At 46.2% G+C, this 23,524-nt stretch overlaps 2 protein-coding genes across 6 annotated transcripts; one reads left to right on the forward strand and one right to left on the reverse strand.

Annotated features, from left to right (window-relative positions):
• Positions 1-3,289: 3,289 nt before the first annotated feature.
• Positions 3,290-4,534, forward strand: ndufb2 (NADH:ubiquinone oxidoreductase subunit B2). 2 transcript variants are annotated; one of them, XM_067254984.1, is made up of 4 exons: positions 3,290-3,468; positions 3,885-4,029; positions 4,125-4,231; positions 4,459-4,534. In XM_067254984.1, exons 1-3 carry the CDS (start codon positions 3,383-3,385, stop codon positions 4,197-4,199), a joined length of 306 nt encoding a protein of 101 aa, XP_067111085.1. In that variant the 5' UTR covers positions 3,290-3,382; the 3' UTR covers positions 4,200-4,231; positions 4,459-4,534. The 2 variants fall into 2 exon arrangements, with proteins under 2 accessions (XP_067111085.1, XP_067111084.1); XM_067254983.1 differs by having other exon boundaries at positions 3,291-3,468; positions 4,125-4,227.
• Positions 4,535-4,683: 149 nt separating this feature from the next.
• Positions 4,684-22,829, reverse strand: kdm7aa (lysine (K)-specific demethylase 7Aa). Of its 4 annotated transcripts, none has more exons than XM_067254088.1 (18): positions 22,732-22,829; positions 16,627-16,712; positions 15,996-16,113; positions 15,377-15,537; positions 13,386-13,527; positions 13,039-13,225; positions 12,342-12,504; positions 11,044-11,131; positions 10,765-10,871; positions 10,449-10,540; positions 10,106-10,192; positions 9,621-9,860; positions 9,189-9,313; positions 8,890-9,050; positions 8,593-8,687; positions 8,294-8,466; positions 7,601-7,998; positions 4,684-7,457 (listed from the first exon to the last, which is right to left on the reverse strand). In XM_067254088.1, the coding sequence occupies exons 1-18, from the start codon at positions 22,827-22,829 to the stop codon at positions 7,369-7,371; spliced, it is 2,610 nt and encodes an 869-aa protein (XP_067110189.1). In that variant the 3' UTR covers positions 4,684-7,368. The 4 variants fall into 4 exon arrangements, with proteins under 4 accessions (XP_067110189.1, XP_067110188.1, XP_067110190.1 ...); XM_067254087.1 differs by having other exon boundaries at positions 8,866-9,050; XM_067254089.1 differs by having other exon boundaries at positions 8,866-9,050; positions 16,627-21,282; positions 22,732-22,803.
• Between the last annotated feature and the right edge of the window lie 695 nt (positions 22,830-23,524).

Raw genomic sequence — 23,524 nt, forward strand, 5'->3', positions numbered from 1 at the left:
TCCCTTTGCAAAAATGGCGGCCCTGGCAGGACTGCCGTGACCCCGCCTCCTCCACGAGCCCCCCCCCCCCCCCACCCCACCCCCCAAAAAAAAAACTTAGCCCGAGCACCGCCCCCACGTCCTGCGGGGTCTACAAGCCCGCGATAACAGGGGCGCTGAGAGAAGAGATCATTGAAGAATGTACGCAGCCACGCAGTGGCTAGCTCTTTATGTAGCAGTGTATGTTGTTTGGCCCTTGGTGTAGTCATGATATTAAGTTGATCAGTCAGTAACGAGCTGAGAATAGTACATTACAATAGGTTCGCAAAGCATCTGGTTTCCATGTGCAGTATTAATTAAAATAATGTAGCCTAATTTAATAAGATATCTTCCATTGATTTAGTTTGAGGGTTTTAGGTTGGTTTACTTTAGGTGCAGTTCTAAGGGCATTCCTCTTTGACATTTCTTGTGAAAATGACTGCACAAATAAAATACTGAGACTGTTGAATTATAAATGTATAACGTGTCAACAGAATGCTAACACAATTGAATGGAAAAATTTAAATAGTCTATAACTTTAATTCTGCCTGTCATCCTTAACTTTTTTACCAAGGTTAGGATAAAGTCCTGTTACATTTATAAGTCGGAGGAAGTTACTGAATTGTCAACCCTCTTCCTTCAGTGTTTCCTTTGTTTGCGCTCAAGAGCGCTACCTTTTTATATGACCGGTTTGTTGGACCCTTGATTGATGGCTATTCCAACATCGTTCAAATCCGTGCGTGCATTTAGCAACATGTAACGTAAAATAAGCAAAAACGTTTTATTTTATTTATTATTGTTGTGTTCTTTCATTTGAAGTAGAGTGAGTGTCGTTCTCACAGGACAGCAGGACAGGGCCTGTAGTTGTTCTGTTGATGAAATGACCACCTAAATCCGCTACCAACGCAGTAGGAGCCTAGGAGGCAACACGTCTCTTACGTAACCCCCTTACACAAGAGTGTTTTTCTTATAGAACTGAAGGTGAGGATGGGATACAATACAGGCACTGACCTTACTAATAAACACAGAGTAACAGATGATTAAAGATACATTAGAAAACTTAGGCGCGGACTAAATTTCTAGACTATGGGCATTAGCCACGCAATTACTGTACGAAGAACAAGAAGAAACTGGTCCGATGCATTCTGTGTAAATATGATGTTTAATCCACAAGGGAATTTAAAAAAAATATCTCCAAGCTATAAGCTATTCGTTAGCCTATGCAGGGACGTATCCACGGAACCTGTAGTTAGCTGTCTAGAAATCCGTCGGACGTCAAATATTTTCCTTTGTCGGCAGTATTTAAGCGAACAGGCTACTGGCTACTCGATGAAAGGTCCTTTCACATCACTTGGTTCAGTTTGGCTACTAGGCTACCATCCCCCACTCAGACATGGATATGTCTAACCGCAGCCTTGAGCGCCTGCGCACAAGATATCCTTATTTTTGACAGATCAGAAAGACGAGCTTTTATCGCGCACTTTATCATGTTTATGGAAACTGGCGGCAATCGGTGTAGTTGGCTTAACCAGAAAATAGTAATCTTGCTACAGGTCCAAACAGTCTGAACATAAGTGTCACATATGGCCTCAGTAATTTGGAGACAGAAAAGGTTGAATAAGCTAATGTTAAAGTAGACCTAGTTGGTTGCACGGAAGACTTCGGACAGAAATATGATGTAGCTTAGCCTACATTACGAGATGCAAAATGGACAAAGCCGTGTTTGACGTTTTTGTAAGGATTGATATTGCTCTCAGCCAATAAAGTACGAATTGGTTTGTTTTTGCAGAAATGGTTGGCTTCTGGTGACATCATTCTAATATAATTTGTAGGCGGGTTCTGAGCTGCGAGGGGAGAGTGGCGCAACCGGAGAACTTGCGAAGCTTGACGCCATTAGAGATGCTAAAAACGACATGCTCTTGAAACGAATATGTGATCTAAAAATGTATCCTACGTTACTTATGAAGTTCGTTTGGCAAATATGTATTTACATTCAATTCCAAGTTTCACATTTGATATCGTTTATCAAGCTTAATAAATGTATTTACTCTGTTCGCATTTGCAATAATGTTGTCAGTGGTAAAGAAGATGGCGTCGGGGTTCGACGCACATGCACAAAGCGCGTATTCATGGGCGGCGGCACTGCGCGCATTCCCGAGGGAGGGCGAGAAGACTTCTTTCTTCTCAGGAGAGTTTACTTCCTGTGTTGGTACTAGTTTAGAGATTGATGATTGATGAAGTTTAAATTTTCAACAATAGCTTCATGAAAACGTAGTTTATCAGAACAATAACAGCAAAACCAATACAGTCAAATAACTTACAGCCTGTCTAGGCTATCCTATGCTTACTTATGCTAAATGTAACAAAATGGTCTTAAAATAATTAACTCAGTTGTAGTCGTTTTTCTCTCTGCTTAAATTGTTGTAGTTGTATTGTAATTATTGTAGAAAATTGTAGTTTCCCACACTGCCTGTTATGTTGTAAAAACTGAGTAGGCTAGGGTCGTTTGTCAGGTCATAATTCTATGCCCGGTATTGATTGATTGCTCTGTGTTTGCCACCTTTCATTCTGTAGAAAATGTACCTTTTTACAGATCTGTGACAATTAAACCACGTGACGTATGACTTATAGGCCTACTTAAAATAAAATTGTTATAAAGAGTATGGAACGTCGTATTTTCGTTTGCATAAACAATATGTGACGACAAATAAAAGCGCATCTTCTCAGATACGCCTGTGTTTGTGAATGGACTGGCATGCCTTTGGTATATTCAGTTATTTAGTGGTGAAGCAATACAGTAATCTGAATTGTGTTTTTGTCTGTATAAATATTTCACGTTAAATTAATTTAAACGAGGGAAAACAAATGTTTTATTTTCTAATATGGTTTACTAGTACTGTGAACCATTTTCTCATCTTGTGAACCCAGATGACACGTTTGTCAGACAACACAATCCAAAGTATCGAGCGCCATCTAGAGCAGAAAGCGCTTTCATGACATTCTGTGTAACCTCGTTCAAATGTATAGGCTTGTCATGGGTCCAGATCAAATTAGGTTTATGTGTTGAAATAAATATTATCAACCCGTCGGCACGTTTTAAAAATGTATAGAAAACGTGTCTGCTTTTAAACGTTTTAAAATTATTTTCGGATCTCTGGAATATTGGGTGACCTGGTGTACCGGGGAGCGGCCCAGGTTTTATTAACGAACAACCCTTTTTATCTACGTGTTTTAGCCAATCACAGCGCTCGTTGTTGAAAAGTCTACCACTGTACTGGGGAAGGTGACATTTCCAGAAGGCCGAAGTGCTATTGTCGGTGACTGCAACAACATTTATTGAAATTGTGCTATTTAACAGCCTACAATGTCCTCTTTAGGAAGGGCCGTAGGGGTCCTTCGTGCTGGAACACAGCTTTTAAAACGCGGACCTCAGAAAATGTTAACTCGGAAGTACGTATAAACCATAGATTTGTTTGTGGTCTTGTTTTTATTAGCTAGGTACGCTAGCTTGTCTCTGCTGGTTAGCAGAACTATTAGCTATCGTAAGCCAAGCATACATCAAACCAGATAGCGAAATAAATGGCTAGTGCGTTAGATGTTTAGTTTTATACTACAATTCTGGGTAAAGTAATATTTTTAATATCAGTCCATCCTTGATAGACATGGCTGTAGCTATTTAGTTAACTTCAAAGTTATCAATTTGTACATGCTATATAGTCACACCGAGTGAGAGGCATGATCAAATTAAGAATATTTGCTTTAGTGTAACATTATATTCCGGTGTCATCAAATGTCATATGTCTGTTCTGCAAACATTGGAGTCAGTCAGGCTGAAGAATGATGTCATTTATTTATCCTTGTTGCAGAGCTGGAGGAGGAGCACACATAGAGGCCCAGTACAGGCAGTACCCCCAGATCACCAAGAATCAGAAGTTTCAAGCAGAGCTCCTTAGTAGTGCCATGTGGTTCTGGATCCTGTGGCACTGCTGGCATGACCCTGATGCCGTGTTGGTGAGTCTAACATCTGACTTAAAGGTTGACAAGTTTATGACTGTAGCTCAAAAGGAGACCTTTTTTTTAAAAATGTCACTCCCACCCGCTCCCAGGGTCATTTCCCATGGCCTGATGCATCCGCATGGACAGACGAGGAACTTGGAATCCCAGCTGATGACGATGAATGAGTTGGCCCCTGCTCTATTGAAATAACTGGCACGTGCGCATTCACTCTACCTTAAGCATCAGTCATGTTATATCCAACCACAACCTTCTATACACAAATGGAAACAGCATATTCTGCTGCAGATTTTCATAGTAGAAATGTAACAACTCTTTAAATATGTGCACCTGGTTAAGTCATATGATCTTTTAAGCCAAACCTGCATTATGAAGCAATGTTCTTAAGTAATCTTTCTGCCTGCTAACCACCCTTTGCTCTTTCAGGCTGCTGAGCTGCCATGAAGAGGATGTGCTAAAAGGCACTGTTGTACATAAATACTAATAAAGAAATCCACTTCTACATTGTTCTGGTCCTTATTTCCTCATGTATAATTGGGTTCACTTTCAAGTTTGGTCTTTTATTCCCACAATCTGTAATAATTACTGATGTAGAATGGTGAGAAAATCATTGTCCCCCACCCCTTCCCAAAAAAAGACAGAAACAATTGATTTAAAACTACTTTTCCTCATTTCATTTATTTACAGGTAATTTTGAAATGCAGAAACAATTGCAATGAATTGAGTAACAGTGCCACAGTAAGCCAGTGTTTGTATGGTTAAAACCATATGCGAGCAATCACACCATCCGAAGAAGCAATGCACAGAAAAACACAAAATTCAAAACGTATCTGCATATAAAAAGCTACCATTAATGAATATTTTACAAATGAGAACTACTGCTCAAAACAAACCCTGCCTGCAGGCTAGCTCTTCTAGATGATTTAACATGCAAATAGTCAAGGTGAAAGTGTAGTGTTCAAAGAGGAAATCAGTCTGGCAATATGATTAACACTTGTTAGGATTCAGTAAGAGGGGAGCACGCTAATGTGCGTTTTGTTGTGTTGGGAGGATCATGTGAAACAGCTCATTAATGTTGAGCAACAGCTTACCCCATCATTCACATGAGTCGACCTGAGCACAGCTTTGAAAGTCAGACACTGTTTAAGGGGTGATTTTAAAGCTACTTGGCAACAGTAAGCTTGGATGTACTTTACTCAAAGGAAGTATACAGGTCTGCAGACTCCCTTAGGTAGAAATAAGATTCCCAAAAAGATTTTGGCCAAGCATTAAAACCTTAAGGTGAGAGTTGCAACTAAGTGAGAAGAGTCAAAACATTGGAAACAAATATACTGTAGGACATTTAGGGATTTGGTGTCATCAATACAGTCGGATAACAATGGAGGCAGAATTGACCAATAATGGACAACAAAGGATAATTTATTTAACGTGGTCAATTTCACTAATCGCTCAGCAACTGTAAAATGAGCAAAGGAAGTATGAATAGTAAGTGAGAGTACTTGGAAGAACATGCTGTACATGATGTAGCTGGTGGTTTATCAGAGGTCATATCCGTGGCATTATTCCCTGAGAGCGAAGAACTGCAAACTCCAATCAAAACCCACCTCAGCTCACCAAAGCACCATATCATTAGAATCACTTAAGAAAAACCTTTACCACACTAGAATTTCCCAAAATGTACATGTCAACAAAGTGAACGGACTACTTCAGGTAGATCACAATTCTTTTTTGTTGTTGCTAGAAACAAAAAGTGTGTGTAGATTCTGTAACTTAAGTGACGGAATGGTAGGTGACACTTAAGTCTCAGAATCTGAATGTAACTAACTACCCTATTTTCTTTTAGCACATAATGTAACTTTCTGGCTACAAAGTGAGAGAAAAACAGAAAGGATACAAACACAGTAGATTCAAGAAAGCCTCGACTGGCATGGGTGGTGTTTCCACAGAGATACTAGAAAGTGAGAAAAGATTTGTAGGCAGGTTGCTACACAATATATCATGACAACAAAGTCAAAATGTATCCACATTTACAATAAGAATGAGAATTGAGAAAAACAAGAAAACTCCTTCTGAAAACAAAAGAATCAGATGAGGTTCTAGGGCCCAAAATATAATAAAAATCATTATTCACCTCTTTCAATTAATAAATACATAATCCAGAATCCATCAAAATAACACAAGAAACCAACATCACAAATAAAACAATAAATTAAGCAGGATATTACAAGTTGTTTCTCACTATCAATATTTAGACCAAGTAAACAACTCATATTCCTATTCTAAAAACTTCAGAGGCAGCACTTTCACAGTGTAAGTCTCCCTCGGAACAGCAGGGGGAAGCATGGCCACTGTATCAAACAGCAAAAATAATTCGAGTATGGCTTTGACAATGAACCCAATTAGACATTTAAGATTGACAAGAAAAGGTGGAAAGAAAAAAGCTGAGATGTAAATCTCAATATATCTAATAGACCTGATGCGTTACAAAATATTGAAAGAAAAACAAAAGATAATTGTAATTTTTATAAATAAACAACACAATGTAGCAGGGAAAGCCATGGTCGTGAGAGTGCTGCCTCTACAAACTCCTCTTTCCTCTCTCCTCAAAGTCATTATTGCTGGTGTGATTGAGATAAGGGGAACTTGGGTAGCATGGAGGACACACATACAAACAATAAGCACCATTTTGAACGTTCAGTTCATCTCCATAGCACCCCTTCTGAGGGAGTGCACCCTCAGACACTGAGTCAGGTGCATCAATAATACCAGTGTCACAACCAATAGAAAGCATGCCTGGCTCCTTACCATTTACTCTGCTCAAATTCAACGAGAGGCAGACATGGAAAGTAGCTGAGGCAGGAAAGCTTTTAGATGAAAAAATAGACTTATGAACAAGATGCAGATGTTTTGGCATCCAAGCAATTGCTGCGCACGCTTCCGATATCACGGGCTGAGCAAACAACGCAGTCACACTGAGTTGCAATTTCTCAAAAAAAATATATGAGGGAATAGAATTTCCTTGGCCCATTCGAATGCCTCACTGGGTTCTCTTTGAATATTTCCCTGCAGCTGAAGAAATCGCAACATGCTTGTTGTGTGTCGATCTCTCCCTTCTCTTTTAGTGTGCTTGTAGTGAAAGCCGTGCACTTGCTTGCGTGAATCCAATACCCTGTCTCCTAAGCATGCACAGTCTGGTAAACAAGTCTCTCAGGTGGGACGTTTCCAGGCAGTGGATCTTTCCAGCACAAAAGGGTATCTTGACAAAATTAACAGACAAGTCCCAATGTGTGGTCCGAGGAGGCGTGTCCATGCCCCCTGCCTGTCACCGTGGCGACTCTACACAAACACACGACTGTGTCTGTTCAGCTTCAGGATCTTCCCAAGCCTCTGCTTGGCAGTAGCCATCCCTTTCTTGGGCCGCTTGCCTGAAAAACAAGGCCAGGGAGCCCATGTTAAAGGCTGCCAAACGGACACACACAAAAGAGTAGAGTAGCAAAAACAACAGATAACACCAGCAGCAAGAACAAACCAAACACTGTATGTAAGGGAATCGGAGCTGGCCACCAACCTTTAGTGGCTTGATTGCTGATGGGCGGGGGGTTGGAAGCATGCCTTTTGGAGGGGTGCAGGGGGGGAGACATGGAGGGGTCACAGTACTGGTAGTCTGTCCCTGGGCTGGCCGTGTGGCTCAGGGGACTGGGGGCTCCCAGGGAGAGCCCCTGATTGTCCCAGGCCTCGCTGCTGCTGTTGCCCTGGCTGTCCATGGGGCTCTTGTCCCCCGGGACCCTCCTCTGGTGCTGCAGCTGGTGCTGGCCCCTCTGCTCTGGGGAGCGCTGGCTGGGGCTGCTGGACCACCACGGCTCCTGGGAGTTGGTGCCCTCTTCTGGCTTGGAGGGGCACAGCAGGCCGGCCATAGAGAGCATGCCCTGAATGGCCTCTTCTGTGCTGGGTGAGGTAGGACGTTCTCTGCAAGGGGACACACACAGAGTCGAGCTTATTTAATTACTGCCCTGATAAATAGACTCCACAACTCTTGTCACTTGATGGAAAAGTTCTGAATGCAATCCCTGTTGTCATGTCATGCTGACTGACAAATTAAATGACATGGTGTGTGACCGCTGAATTTCTATGCTTTATCAAATGGTGTATATTCAGTCACAAAGAGAGAGAACGTAATGCCATTTTTCCAGTCCGATGGTTGGTTCGGTCTGATCTACATGCAGTTGGCCCAGCGGCCGGGGTAGCAGGGGGCCTCCCTCACCGTTTGAGGGGTTTGTCTTTGTGCCTGAGTGTCTGGTCCCTCTGGTCCAGCTCTATGGTGTGCCCTGAGCCTCTCTGGGAGGACTGCCTCTCCCTCTCCTCATCATCATCCTCCTCGTCTTCATCATCCTGGGAGCTCCCTGAATCTTCCTCTGAGGAGGAGGAGGCTTTTTGCTGTGCGTGTGAGAGGGAGACAGAGATGGAGAGAGACAAAAGAGAAAATACATAGTTCAATAAAAGTCATCAGTACTGAAAGCCAGCGTATTGTCTTAAAGAGACAGGTTTATTATCCGCAGGTACCTCTGTGGTGGAATCACTGTCGGATTCTGTGTCTGACACACTGGAGTTCCCCGAGGCTTCATCCCTGAGTTCAGCCTTCACCCTCTCCAGACCCCCTGGGAAAACAAGACAACATCAGACAACCTGCAGAATCTCAGATTAAGTCTAACTGACTGACATGCATCCCTTAGAAGATTATAGCCTATTTTAATTAGTTTGTCAAACTTAAATCAAGTTTAATAACAAATGAACAACATAATATATTGGTAGCTTTTGTTTCCGCAGTTATCACACCGTGGTGTTTCAGGCAAGCCTTACGGAGGTGGCTGGCTTTCTGCTCCTCCCTTCCCATAGTGCTTTGCTCCTCCTGGCACGCCTCGGTCCTCTCGCTCCTCAGCTCGTCTGGGATCTTCAGCTCACCCCCCGATCCCTTTTCCCCCTCTATCTTCACAGGGCTGCTACCCGGCCTCCGCACATCTCTGCACACACACACACACACACACACATATCTCAGCATCCCTAGTAACTACTGAGCAATGCCTCTCCAATACAGGACTACGATCAGTAAGATTGTGGAATTATTTGGGTATAATTTCTCTGTCGCGTAGAATTCTCACCGGATGATTCTGCCGTTGACCAGCGTTAAACGCAGGTGGTTGTTGTCCTGACTCTCCACGGCGGCGGCAGAGGCGGTGGAGGCCTTGTTAAACTTGCCGTGGACCGCCACGCTGAAGGACGGGTCCTGAGTCGCACAGGGGAGGAAACAGCCAGCGTGAGGGGAGGAGCTGGGACAAACCACACACGCACCGAGCGCTACCTTTCCTGTACTGTGGTAGGGCTTTGTGTAGGACAGTGTTGTGCACACATCATCATCAGCAATGCACAGCATATCCCTTAATCTAGAATGGTGCGTGTGGTTGTGTGTGTGGGTGAGTGAGTGGTTGTGAGTGTGGGTCGGTGAGTGAGTTTGTGTGTGGATGAGTAAGACAGTGTGTGTGTGTGTGTGTGTGAAAGTGTAGTTGTGTGTGTCAGTGCACGTTCACCCTCACCTCCTCCAGGGGCCCCACCTCCAGCCTCCTGAGCACCTCCCTGGTGTGCAGCTCCAGGATGTCCAGGTTGGAGGGCACCTTGGGCGCCTGGCGCTGCTGCTCCCGGAGACGCCTGGCTGCCCGCCGTGCCCTCCGAGCCTGGCACAGCCTCTCCAGGGTGGAGCGGGTGGCCGGGCACCCCGCCAGCCCTGACCCGCTTCCCTGAGGTTTCACTGGGCGGCCTCCGCTGCCTGGCTCCTCCTGTCATTTAATAAGGATTTGGGTCAAATGAGCAAACAGGGATTTGAACCTGCTTCCTCGTGATCTGCAGTCAGATGCTCTACAGTGTAGCAATACCCATTCCCACACGCCCAATCCTCCAAGGCACGCGCACATACCCGCCGCACACTCGCATTTTAAAACACAAACTCCCAGCGTAGTGCTTAGTGGTGGGTAAAGAATGTTGAGGGCACTGGGGATGGAGCGGAGCCTGAGTTGGTCCTTACCTCCAGGTAGCGGATTTCCTTGGTGAGCTCTTTAATCAGATGGTTGGGCCTGATATGGTCGGGAACCTCGCTGCTCAGCTCAGTAACCTGCCGACACAGAACGACCCACTGGTAGTTAGCGGGGGGGGGGTTTTAACAGAGGACCCCTTTTTCTACAATTGGCACCGAGCCAGAGAACAAGGGACAAACCACAGTGAGATCCCCCATCAGAGTCCAGCTGGGAGGTAAGCGGCCAGGCAGTCTGATATTGATCAGGTCCTTCTAGGGAGTCAGGTGGTAGGGTAATGGACCGGGTGAACTGGCTCAAAGCCCAACCTGTCACTGGTGACCCCCTCCAGCTTACCTCTCTCTTCAGCCAGGTCTTTAGTGCCGTGATTAAAGCCTTAACCCCTTCCACAAGGTAGCCCTGTGGTGGACAGCTGTCCTCTCGTAACTCTGATGAGGAGAACACAAGGGCATTTTTATTTATTTATCTGGGAATCAAACTAAAGTAATAAACGACACAATATAAAAAAAATATGTAAAGAATTAGTTAATAGTTTATAATTTATAAAACATCATGACTGCATTATTAAAACATGACTAAGCTATATGCATTGATTAATTGTTCTTGTATAAACTGGGTAAATATTCATATTGGGTTGCCTTTTTCCACTCACCTTTGAGGGTCTCCAGCAGGTTCTTGGCCACATACCAGCAGATGGCTTGGAAGTAGGGGAACTTGAAGAGGTCTGGTGTTTTCAGGCGGCGTTCCATCTCATAACACCTGTGTGAGGGGCCATGCAAAGAGACAAGTCAGGATACCAGGACACTTTACATGAACCAACAAACAGACGTCAGAGAACGTGTCAGAACATTGATAAACATGTAGTATGAATATGTTTGTTGAAGATGGGATGGACGACGGGCCGTATCTCTGTGTGGAATGGGAAGCTCACCTGAGCTGCATGCCAATATTGAGGTTATGGAGGAAGTTCCCTCCGAATGCCATGCAATCCTGAGAGGTGAGGACAGCATGGATCCAACCTGCAGGGGGCAGCACAGCACACACTCTCAACACGTCTGACACACTGACGGGGCCAATACACACAGCCTGACCCCTCCCCCCCCCCCCGTCTCTCTCTAATGAGCACGCACAGAACATGCACACACACACTCCTACGCACTCAAGACGCACACAATAGCCACGCTTATCTCTCTTTAGTGTTTAGGGGTTAAGATAAGGTTTCTCCAACATCAGTGTTTATCTGGATAAGACGAGGTTGTGCCTTCATAAATACAAGAGTTTCTACTGCTGGACATGAGAGAAAGCAGACCGAGGGTGATAGAGGCCTGATACTGCAGCCACGGACACAGAGTCCCGCTTGAGTGAGCTACACTCCCCTCTGACCCCTAAATCCCTCCTCTCTACACCCCCTCAACCCCTCACCCCTCCACCCTCGGGAGGAAATACATCTGGACGCCTGACTGAGACCAAGTCATGGGCAGCTTCACAATGGGAAACCGACATTCACTCACAATACCTCTATGGATAACAGGAGAAGGCAAAGGAATCCTGGGTTTAATTAGCACTGCTCTGGTTATGGAGGGAAACAACTCTGAGATGAGTTTCTTAACATAATATCTGTAGCCAGTGACTGGAAATAAACTGGTTATCTGTAGAGGTTTGTTGACTCCAAATGTGTTGTGTCTTACATGACACAAAAAGGAATGTGAGACTTGAATTAGAAATCCCATGTTTGAGCAGAAGGTTTTAGTATGGGAGAGACTGGTAACCTGCCCCTAATATGGGCTCTTTACTTAGAATGGCTTGACTTGTCAGTCTTTCAAATCTTTCCATTGACATATAAACGTGATCATTTCTCCCACAATATAAAGATTGTGTTAGGCCTGTTGCAGGGCCAAATCATATTTTCCATGTTCCCTTGGCAGTGAGAAACGTTTGAAGGAGAGGGGAAAACAACTATTTTCCTGGCAGGCACTTTGTCAAACTTTTATTTTAACTTTCATGATGACAAAGTTTCTATGGGAGAGAAAACTAGACTACTGGAAGGTCAGCTAATGGAGTGTAGTGCAGCCAAGCATCCATTAATATGATAGAACATGAGAAACATGGTACATAGAAGTGTGTGTGTGGACTAGAGTACAGAGTGGGCTGAGATCCAAGCTTCTGAGGACCAAGTGAGGACCACACACACACACACAGTAGAGAGAGACACACAGCCGAGTGCCTTACCTGTGGGGATGAGCAGAGTGGTCCCTTGGGTCACCACACACTTGTAGCAGTGGTCCACCTTGTCCCCGAAAAACACCTCGCTCTGATTGGACGATGAGCTCCATGCCTCATATAGTGCAAGGTTGGTTTGGGTGGGCTTAATCAAATAGAAGATCTTTTCTCCCTAAGATGGAGATTGAAGAGACAGTTGGCGTATACTTGAAAGCATGGTAATGTCAGACTATTTGCACAGTGCACACATCCTACACACACACACACACATGTCCTGATTAGCAGCAGTGAGTTTGTGGCCATCTGAAGGATCATCTATCACCATGGGGACAGAGGGGCCCCCAGAGTCACCCCGACAGACATTAACAATCGAGGTGACCTTCCAGCAGACTAACCAATCAGCCTAGATTGCCCTAAATAACTCTGCATGTACAAACACACTTGATTAAACGTCAGTGAGCATTATACAGCTAGTGATGTGGGGAGAACCAAGGGGCAATCAAGGCTTGATTTACCGCTATACACTATGTGCTGGTGGCTGGGCTTTGGCCTTTATTTACTTGCTATGCACAGACCAAACTATGATAAACTCCTTACTCATGTACAGAATCTCTCTGCTCTGAGTAGATAACTGCATGCCTGTAAGACTTATTGCACCTACGCACACGCACATCCAGCTCTCTGATACACAGATGCACACACTTACCCAGAGAACGTGATACCACACAGAGGTGCCCCCAAAGTCGATGTGGAAGTCTGTGTAGCAGTCCTTGACCCCCATGAGACAGTACTTCTGGACGAAGGGCTTGGGGAAGTAGGACTCGTCAGGCCAGTAGTTCTCCACCCAGGACATCTTCTGGGCCACGTCCGGAACCACCACCAAGTCCGACATCCTGGGCAGAGCAAAGCTCCAGTTTAGACTGGATCGCTAGCACAAGGCTGGCACCTAGCTGCGCAGATTTTTGCGATGCTAGTCAATGGAAACCCGGTCGCAGAAAGCTTTCCACCGTGCTAAGAGACAGCACAGCAGCAGCCTCTCACAGGGGGACTCACTTGGTGTCAGAGAACTCCAGGCTGATGAGGTTCAGCACCTTTGGCCGATGGGACTTGTAATAATACTTGATGAACTCGCCAAGTTTCAACTTGCTGTCTGCCTGCCGGGCCACATCGATGACATCGACGACTTTGTCACCACCTGCGGGAAGGGAAAACGGGACATTGGAGGTGGCATCATTCTCTGGTGTCATACGGTGGGAGGTGTGGAGACAGGAGAGAGGCCAAGGAGCGCTTTTCCTCGTCTTTGATGGGCAGTGAGTGGATGAGCGGCTGAGCGGATGCGTCTGGGTCTGGATGGCTTTTACAGTCGCAGCCAAAGCTCCTATGGGAAAGACGATATTAGGGGGTGGGGAGTGGGAAAACCGAACGTGGGGGGTAGACAGTCTGTCCAGACCACATGTGTTCTAAAAGACAAAGAGGGGGGGGGTAGGGTGGGGGGTGGAAATCCAGGACACTATGTTAAGTGTGTATGTGTGTGTGTGGTAGACAAGTAGAACCACCAGCACAGCTGGGAGGCAGCAAATCACACACACGCCAGAAACCAGGTCCGGAAACAGAGCCCTGTCGGCAATGTGGGGGCAAGACAGCTGGCAGTTGCCTGAACCCCTCCACCCCTCTCCCACACACACCTTTTCATACCCAGCCTCCACACACACACACACACACACACACACACACACTCGCACGCGCACAGCCCCAGCTGGCCCCTGGGTGATGACAGGGAACAGCTGGAGCTAGCCACAGAGAGAGCAGCGTGCAGAGCGCTCCGTGACAGGCCTACGCACCACAAGCCCAAAATGGAGAGGCGAGCTCGTAAACACCCTAGACAGACTGTAGGTCTTTGTCCCGCCCACACTCAGACTTCACTCCATGTCAGCAGCAGGAACCCTCCATAGGCCCTCCATTCTACCACAGCGACAGGGGTTCTTCCCATTCATACGCTTGGAATGGTCTTTCCAATCAATTGTAACATGATCGGGACCTTGTGTACAGAGTCCGAGGTGATTAACTGGAGTGTAACTGGGGGGTCAGATGGCTGAGCGGTTAGGGAATCAGCTATTAATCAGAAGGTTGACGGTTTGATTCCCGGCCATGCCAAATGACGTTGTGTCCTTGGGCAAGGCACTTCACCCTACTTGCCTCGGGGGGAAATGTCCCTGTGCTTACTGTAAGTCGCTCTGGATAAGAGCGTCTGCTAAATGACTAAATGTAATGTAAATGTAATGTAATGTAAGTTCTTTCTAGTGAAGCTGGAGGAGAGACTCCACAGGACACAGCAGTGTCCCAGTCCTGCTCCTATTGTCTCCTCCAACTGTCAAGCAACCTGATCTCCTCACAGGTCCAGTCACATCACCTGGGCCTTATCAGGCAAGAGCAGCTTAATGCTCAATAGGGCATGGGGAGAGGCATGGAGAGGGGGAGAGGGAGGGAGGAAGAGGGGTTGTAATGTGAACCTAATGATAAAAACACAAGCAGGCTTAGATGGCATATCCCTGTGGTTGGTAATGGACTGAAATATGAGCCCTGAGCTATCGGGTTGTCAATAGAGGACTGCTGGTCACAGAGAGGGCAGTGAAAACCTAGCCCTCCTCCATATAGGCCTCGTTCAGCCCTCGCTCGATTGGTGGATAAGTAGGTATAAACCCATTGAACCTGGCAACCCGCTCGGTCTGACAAGACAGAAGGCGCCAGGTCGCCCACACAGTGACAGCCAGTCGTTTCTGGTATTTATCCATTTCCAGGAAGTCAATCCAGGCCATGTATACATACACCAGAAGATAGCAGAGGAGTTAGTCAGCTGTCGGTTTTCTGCTCTACAGGGTAAATATCTGCCCCACTGTCCCATTTATTCTGACTCGGTTGGGAAGGAGGGAGGCGGGCGAGGGGGCGGGGGGGGGGGGGGGGCGGGGGGGTGTAAATGGGTCAAGAAAAATCTAGCTCAAGAGTGATTGAGCGCACACGCACGCACGCCTCTCCCCAGTCCTTACCGACATACTGCTCCACATCCTTGGGGGAGAAGGTGGGGGGCGGTAGCTTCAGGCCCAGCCCGTCCATCTGAGACACAGCTATGGGGTAGTGGAAGCCGTGTTTCTCCAGGTACCTGGGGGTCACCTGGTCCCCCTCCATCTTCCTCAGGATCTCATCCCCACTGAAAATCCCAGTGCACACACACAGTCAACGTCCCGCACTGTGCCAACGCATGTCTGGGACCAATACCGAAATAAACGAGGATAACGTAAACACTGGATCATAAGTGAAGGTTAAAGGGTGAAAAGTCTAGACTGGTAATGCTCGTGTCTGTGGTCTAGACTGGTAATGCTCGTGTCTGTGGTCTAGACTGGTAATGCTCGTGTCTGTGGTCTAGACTGGTAATGCTCGTGTCTGTGGTCTAGACTGGTAATGCTCGTGTCTGTGGTCTAGACTGGTAATGCTCGTGTCTGTGGTCTAGACTGGTAATGCTCGTGTCTGTGGTCTAGACTGGTAATGCTCGTGTCTGTGGTCTAGACTGGTAATGCTCGTGTCTGTGGTCTGACATGGCACTCAGTACCACAGATGAGGATGGTTTTGTCTTGTGTGCGTGTGTGTGTGTGTGTCTCCAGTGCCTACCTGGGGAAGCTCCTGTTCTGAAGCTGTTTGATGAACATGGCGGTGCCAGCCTGCACTGGCTTGCTGCCATCGTCTGGCTCTGTGTAGTCATGTCTGTGCCAGTTGTTGCGCTTCTTCACTGCAGGAGGACAGAGCACACCACCATCACAGTGTTTAGGGCCCTTCTCCTTCTAATGTTACTCTTATTACTAACCCTTAAACTAACATCACCTTCACCTAACATCATCTCCTTGCATACAATAATCTAGACTAGTATTAGTTATTATAACAATAACAGGTAGAGTATACTAGTTGCAATAATATATAGTTTAATATGTACTATAAAAATACATTAGGGTCAACGCGATTATGTATTTTCTGTTCAACCAGTCTGCTTGGCCACAGTTAGTCATGACTCATGTCTAATCGAAGTCTGAGGATCACGGCACCATTCAATTAGAGCTTTAATGTCTGGCCCCCGGTCAACCAGGGGTTAACCCCTCTACATCTGACAGGGGCCCTGCTATTGAGACTGGCCTGTATTCCCCTGTGGCTAGTCCATCATTGAACCACTGGGAGCTGGACAGACGTGCCTGTATGCACGGTCTTCCCCACGCACGCACTCACGCACACACACACACACAGTTCTTACTCAGGGAGGGTCCGTGTAGAACGTCACAGTTGGGACAGTGGTACACATCGATGTCCACTGCATGGTGCTCCTCCACTTGGACACAGCTGAGACAAGAGGAAGGACAGATGTTACTCAAGAGGACGCCGGCTGATTGACGCCAGCTACGCTGGGCATGCAGGAAGTGACCGGATCACCTGACAGGATACAAGTCTGGGGTTCTCACGGTCCTTGCGACACCAAGGAGCTGTTATGGTAACGGGAACCTGCCTATATGATAGCCTGAAGTAAAAAGGTGTCCATAAAAATAAATACAAATGCCACTACACTTTATAGTGCTATCCTTTTCTAGACTGTCAGTTTAGGCCAAGCGTTTGAAATGTTCTCTCATCCTTAAGAACAGGACTAGACTGAAATATCACAAGCCTGCAATATTTCAACTGTGGTTTGATGTGTGTGTGTGTGAGGAGAGGTGACAGTGAAAACACAGAGCCAGGAACACTCTCTAGCTCAGTGGCAAGTACAGCATGACCCATCACAACTTTCAAACTTGATAGACTACATTAGTGTAGGCCTAGATAGCAGCGTTGTGTTGGGAGTTTTTTTTTTTTTTTTTTTTTTTACGTGTCAAGTCAGTAGAAGTTCCCAGCAAAAAGCTTTGCTAGCGCCAGTGTGCGGTCACAACTCTGTGTTCTCTAACATGTCTCAGTAACAGTGTGCACCTCCCCAGCCCCAACCCACCCCCAGACAGCCAGACCACAGGCAGCGCACGCATGCACACATGCACAAACACAAACAGGCACGCACCTCTGCTGCATACCAGAGCTGAGTGTTCACTTTCAGTGTAAACAGAAAACACACACCTCTGCAGCATACCACAAGCCCTTTCCAGCACAGAGTGAGCTGAACAGGCTCTGACTGTGTCTGAGGTGAGAAAAGCTGCAGGGTGAATTCCCCGTGTCACTGAGGTAGCTCCTGAATCCTCCCGACAGATCTGTCAAGCCCCTCTCCAGTAAACAGATCAAAACCTTTAGGGTCGGACCCTCTCCCATGACGAGAACACGCATGGTAATATCTTCTGACCGTATCTCACAGCCGAAAGCCAACAGCACATTGCAAAGTATCATCGCTCTGTCTGAACAAATCAAACTTCCTGCCTTCAGTAACCGTGTTTCGAAAGGGACACATTTGCCCAAATCTTAGGTTGGAAAACATTTGCCAAACCCTGGTTCAAACTAGTTAGCCTGGGGGTGCTTGGTGTGGGCGTGAAGGTCTAAAGTGCCCCGTCTACAACGTCCCTTTGACAGAGACAGCTTTTCCCAGAGGAGGGGGACAGCCAGCACCACTGCCCTGCTATCAGCTTTGATCTGACTGGAATTGCAGGAAACTGTAAAGGAAACAAAGGCGAGCCATTAAGCCAACAGGACGCAGAGGACTGCCGCGGACGGCTACTATGCACAGCCTGCGCTCGACAGGATGTGGACAACAAGCTCTCCTTTTCAGCGTCCAATAAACAGGCCCACTCGGCAGCCTGGAGCTACGGAGGCAGGCGGAGCGCGCTCGAGTCACAAAGAGCACGGGGAGCTTTCTAGGACGTGTAGGCAAAGTGCTGTGATGGGGTGTCATCCCCCGCTGAATCACAAGACAATCGCTGACCGTCTCCACGGCCTAGAACTGCGGAAGGAGGAACGAGGGGGGAGGAATTCCACAGCGGCGCTTGCAACTGGCTGGTGTCGGCCCGGGTGGAATCTTGGCTGAGGCTGGAAGCCCGGACCCACGTGCTCCAGAGCCAAACAGCCCAGTTTCACCTCGTCCCTCCACCCTCCTCTTGCGGCTCTCCTGTAACAGGGGGTAGAAAGCAGGGCACTGTGCCACAGGAACGCTGCACGCCGCCACCCTGACTCAGCTCGTGTGTCACCTGCGTCACTGATTAACGACTACGCCAGGCGCCAGCGAAGGACGGAGGGAGGGATACTGAGGGAGCTGTGGGAGGACAAAATATTTGGTCTCTTGCGCAGGCATGACGGATTGCGTCACCTCGGCAAGAGGTGGGCCGGGGAGAGTGCGTATGCAAACTCGCGTCCAGCCAACTTTTCTCTGCCTCTGACAAATCACTTTCTCTGCGTCAGACAAATCTAGATGGAGAGCAGGGACAACAAACTGAGACAGAAATGGCCAATTTACACCTTAAACGAAACCATTCATCAAAACAATAATAGGCGCACAGTGGAGTGGCTGATCGACACGAACAAACTATAAACCTGTATATCAAAACATTCAAGACAGGCTGTGCACTAAAGGATAATAGCTTAAAGCTCTGTCCTACGTAGTGTTTCTTCCTCTCAAACATGACTGATAGCAACTGAGGAAGCTGGACAGGGGCACCATCAGCAGAGATCCATCTACTAGCACCCTCTCCTGCCCCTAACACCACTATCTCTTCCCTCCGTCTCTCTCTCTCTCTCTTTTCTCCTTCCTGTGTGAGTGTGTGGGGTTATTCATTAGTCTATTCACTGTGAGGGGGTTCATTGTGCTCAGCGCTCAGCAGGGGAACACAAAGCCTGGAGGCGGCCCCAGCCATTATTTTAAGCTCTAAATAACCCCCCCTGCATGGGGCGATGACACGCCCACATTAGAGGGCTGGCAGATTCTTAATGGATAGTGGTGGGGTAGGGGAGGACAGATAGGGAGGGCGCCCATTAGGAAATACACACCTGGCTGGATTTCTTTAGCCCTGGGGCACCTGACTCTTTGGCCACCCCCCCCCCCCACCCCGAGTCTAAAGAGTTTCCTTTGTACCACAAACACCACTTGACCGATGTGACGATTAGACAGACGAGATATCAACTGAACCCTGAGGAAAATGAGGTGAAACCTATCATCTACTGGCAAGCTATGCAGGAAGTGTGGTTGGGCCTTAACCTGTTTAACAACAATAACAGCACAGACACCAACGAGCCTCTAAAGTGGACACAGCTTGTACCACGGACACGGCGTCTTCTCTGTAGTCAGCTGGAGAACAACAAAAAAAGAGGATTGCTTTGTTGTTTACGGCGCTTTGCAGAGGCCCGGCCCCAGGAAGTTTACAAGCTGACTGGATTGTTTACGGTGCAGGTTGCAGCGCTTTGAGGTTCAGCGTTCTGAGGTTAGAGTAGAAGTAGGGGGGGCAGGCTAGGCCTCTGGTCCTCTTCACACATGCCCTCAATATGCCTGCTCCAGACAACACAGGGTGCGAACCAGCACTGTCAGACCACACTGCTTTCCTTTACAACGCAACAGACGCCATACTCATCTGAACCCAATTTGATTTCAATTTCTAACAATTTTTTTGTTGTTGTAATTCTCGTTTGTTTCACTACCATAGCAGACCTGCTAATGGATTAAGCAGCTATCCCAGGGTAATACCAGGATTCTGACTGACTAGAAATCAATCCCCAATGACGTTGACCAGCTACTCTACATTGATCAATCTAAAAGTAATGTGATTTACCCACCCTAATGAGAGACAGCTACAGCACTCAGTGCAAACCCAGTGCTAGCTATGCTACGTCTACAATTGTGAAGTGAACTGAGAAGGGCCCACACAATTGATCACATAGATTTGTCTGGTTTTGGAAAAACAGCCCAAAAAACAGCAATGGAGGACTTTTAGCTGTTTTAAACGCTTAAATCGGCAGAGTGGAGCCCATCCATCTCTCCACAGCTCTTCCCCCTTCGAGGGACTTTGATGGATGGTGCATTGAACTTGGCTCGGCCTAGCTCCCATCAATCATCCCTCCATGTGCAATCCAGTGCCCAGTCTCTCACCACCCCCACCCTCCGACCCTCAGCCAGACATGAGGGGGGCTGAGTGTCTGTCCCCAAAATGGGGAGGGAGGGAGAGAGAGGGAGACATAGAGAGACCTACACATAGAAGTGCCTGACCTTCTGACAGAACTTCATTACAAAAACTAACAAGTACTCTTTCGAACTAAAGCTGCAAGCTATCTGCATTCAGGCCACGTTGGGTCATTAAAGTGACATCAGTAGTTATAGCAAATAAGATGAGAGTCTAATTAGTGTCTACTTTGACGAATCCAGACTGCCTCGTATCATTCTGGTGGCAGCCTATATTGTAATAAGACATTGAGACACAGGTGATGGAAAACAGACACACACACACACACTCCCTAGACAGAAAGACCTTGCGCCTCTGTCTTATTAAGAATAGACTACTGCTCAAACGTTCACTTGACAAACAGGTCGACGAAGATCTGCCAACGACACCTTGGCTTGCCACTATGTTGAGGTAGCCTAAGATTCACCCCTTCCTTTTAGTGAGACATGTGGAAAACTGGGGAAGTGTGTGTGTGTGTGTGTGTGTGTGTGAGTGAGTGGGGGGTTCCTGTGTGTGGCTGCTTATGATTAGTCATCAATGGGGGAAGCAGCTTCATTTGTTCTTCTTCTTTTGGCACACAGCGCAGGCAGGGATACTTCCCTGGTGTAGGCTTCTCATGGTTCAGGGCGTATGGTTCTTGGCAGTCGATAGTGGAGTTACGCAACAACTTCCGTCATTTCAGAAGAGGCAAATCTGCTGTTGTGTTCATAAACAGTTGCCGTGGAGATCACGTATTCCATCCAGTCACATATTTCTGTTATTACCTTGACAGTCCTGGTGTATGCAGAACTGAAGATGATCTTAGAAAAAAAGGGTAATGGTGGTAAACATCCTGTTATAAATGAAGTATTTAAAGTAGTGTCTAAACAAGTCCCAAGTTGGATGGTTGCCATAAACATGGATGCTATGTTGCTATGCGGATGATGACAGAACGTGATGACAGAATGAGAGATTACACAACGCAACAGACTGGAAGAAAGTTGCTGAAAGTATTTGGCCATAATTAATGATGTAACAGTATTCATCCAGTCTAAATATTAGGCTACACGAAAGGATTCACTAACGGTATGGCCTGTACACCAACAACAAACCTAACATGATACAAGGAAAGCACATTCCTTCCCTGCAAGGAAAATAGGACAGGCTTTCCTGGGACACGTGCCGAATACCTTTAAATGGCAGTTCTCCTGTCTTCCACTAGGGGTCTCTAACCATGTGCCTATTTTGGTTGAAAGGGGATTTAAATTTCTCCAGCTGTCAATCAACAGCCCAACAATAACAACCATTTTCTCTTGAACAGGAGCTATTTCTTCAAACGATATAGGTAAAAAATGCCATGCTTATTACTGCAAATAAAATGTAGATGGGTATTTCTGGACAATGACAACTTCAAAGTCAAAAATAGGTTTAATATTCAACTGGGGCAATTCAATGTATATCTGTTTAAAACCCTTGAAGAATTCAGTCAATAAATATAAAAATTATGGCTAACCAATTTCCACCTGTGGCAGCAATCAAAGTGCATAGTTTTAAATAAAGTTTCAAAAGCCTTTGTTTTTACCTCGAATAACCTCAGCAACATGGCAATCTTTTGAAACATTGTAGACTTATGTTCTCAGAGACACATTCAAACATGTCATAACTATTTACTGCCTACTTCTAGACACTAATGTATAGTGTCTAAGCTCTTTTGGTATTGCGAGGCCTGTTGTATTCCTTCAGCATTGACATGATGCATTATGATCCATACACACGGGGAACATAGTCAGAGCAAGGGTTGAATTTAAAATGAAATATATCATCTCAGCAACCATTGATATCTAAAATAAGCCAAAAGGCGAGTTTACTCTCATTTACAGCTGGCGAAAGGCGTTTCTGAACGGGCCAAATGTTTCTGAAGCAGAGCAGGCTTTGATCAGTCACTGACTCTGAGATTGACAGCTCGTCACACAATCTAACTAGCTAGCAAGCTAATTTCTTAGAAGTTTGAACGTGGGGTCAGGAATTACATTTAGACACAGTCTAATAAACATTCCTAACTTAAAAACATTAGTTAATTGTTTAGGCAACACCAACTACTGAGAACCTCATCGTAGGTCGTGTCAATAGAGAAGCTTGAAGACCCCATTGCTTAGCACCAGGCATAGCAGTCGACACCGCATGACAACCCTCGCTTATTCAGAAACAAATAAAGTTGGTTTCGCTTCTGAAATTAATTATGTAATTGATTAAATCTATAATCTACATACCTGCCATGAAACCAGTCTTTACAGATGTCGCATTCGATCATAAACCGGCTCACATCATAGGGCTGCCGGCAGACACAGTACAGCGGGGCCGCCGCCATCTTCCTACTGTCCCCAAACAACGCAGGAATGAAGTGGGGCGGGGATTTGTTTCAGTTCACGGAAACGGCCGAGAAAAAATCCGACTGCTCACGAAAGACAAGAGTGCAATCTTATTTGACGACAATTTGAAAAACTATTCGTTTTAAACTGGTTAAAACAGAAGACAATAGCGCTTTTTGCTTAGGCTAGGTCATGATGGGAGGATTTTGGTGTCTTGGATGTGAATAAAATGTGTTATATTAAACAGACACGTTTCAAATGACAGATTGTAAAAACAAAGCATTGTTGTTTGATGTTGTTTACATCCGTTTTTAAATAGTTTGTCTGCCAGCCAGGCTTTCAGTGACAGTGATCACTGACCCATAAACAAAGATGACATAATTCACACAATGTGTGATACTGCTCGGCAATACTTTCCAAAAGTGTTTGGCTAATTGGCTTCAGTGATTCTGAAACAAACTTTTTTGATGTTGTTTGTCTTAATATTTCATCATCTAGTGAACCCCTTCTCACTGTTAGGTCACATGGTTGCGAAGTCTACGGCTGAAGACACAAGAGACTTTCACAACCCTAAATAATCCCCTCTTTTTGTCTCTAAGGGCATGTCTGACGTGCCTTGCGTGCCTGTGTGGCGAATAGCAATGGGACTTGCGACCCACAATGATCTGTGAGTTGACATCGCCCATCCCCCCAA

The sequence above is a fragment of the Osmerus mordax genome, chromosome 17, assembly GCF_038355195.1.
Source record: "Osmerus mordax isolate fOsmMor3 chromosome 17, fOsmMor3.pri, whole genome shotgun sequence".
Lineage (NCBI taxonomy): Eukaryota > Metazoa > Chordata > Actinopteri > Osmeriformes > Osmeridae > Osmerus > Osmerus mordax.

Coding starts and splice junctions, on each gene's coding strand:
- ndufb2 (XM_067254984.1), top strand. CDS start 3,383: ATGTCCTCTTTAGGAAGGGCCGTAGGGGTCCTTCGTGCTGGAACACAG. Junction 3,469..3,884: donor CAGAAAATGTTAACTCGGAA/GTACGTATAAAC, acceptor TCCTTGTTGCAG/AGCTGGAGGAGGAGCACACA. Junction 4,030..4,124: donor ATGACCCTGATGCCGTGTTG/GTGAGTCTAACA, acceptor ACCCGCTCCCAG/GGTCATTTCCCATGGCCTGA.
- kdm7aa (XM_067254087.1), bottom strand. CDS start 22,829: ATGGCGGCGGCCCCGCTGTACTGTGTCTGCCGGCAGCCCTATGATGTG. Junction 16,114..16,626: donor TCTACACGGACCCTCCCTGA/GTAAGAACTGTG, acceptor GTCCTCCTGCAG/TGAAGAAGCGCAACAACTGG. Junction 10,541..10,764: donor CCTGCTGGAGACCCTCAAAG/GTGAGTGGAAAA, acceptor TCTCCTCATCAG/AGTTACGAGAGGACAGCTGT.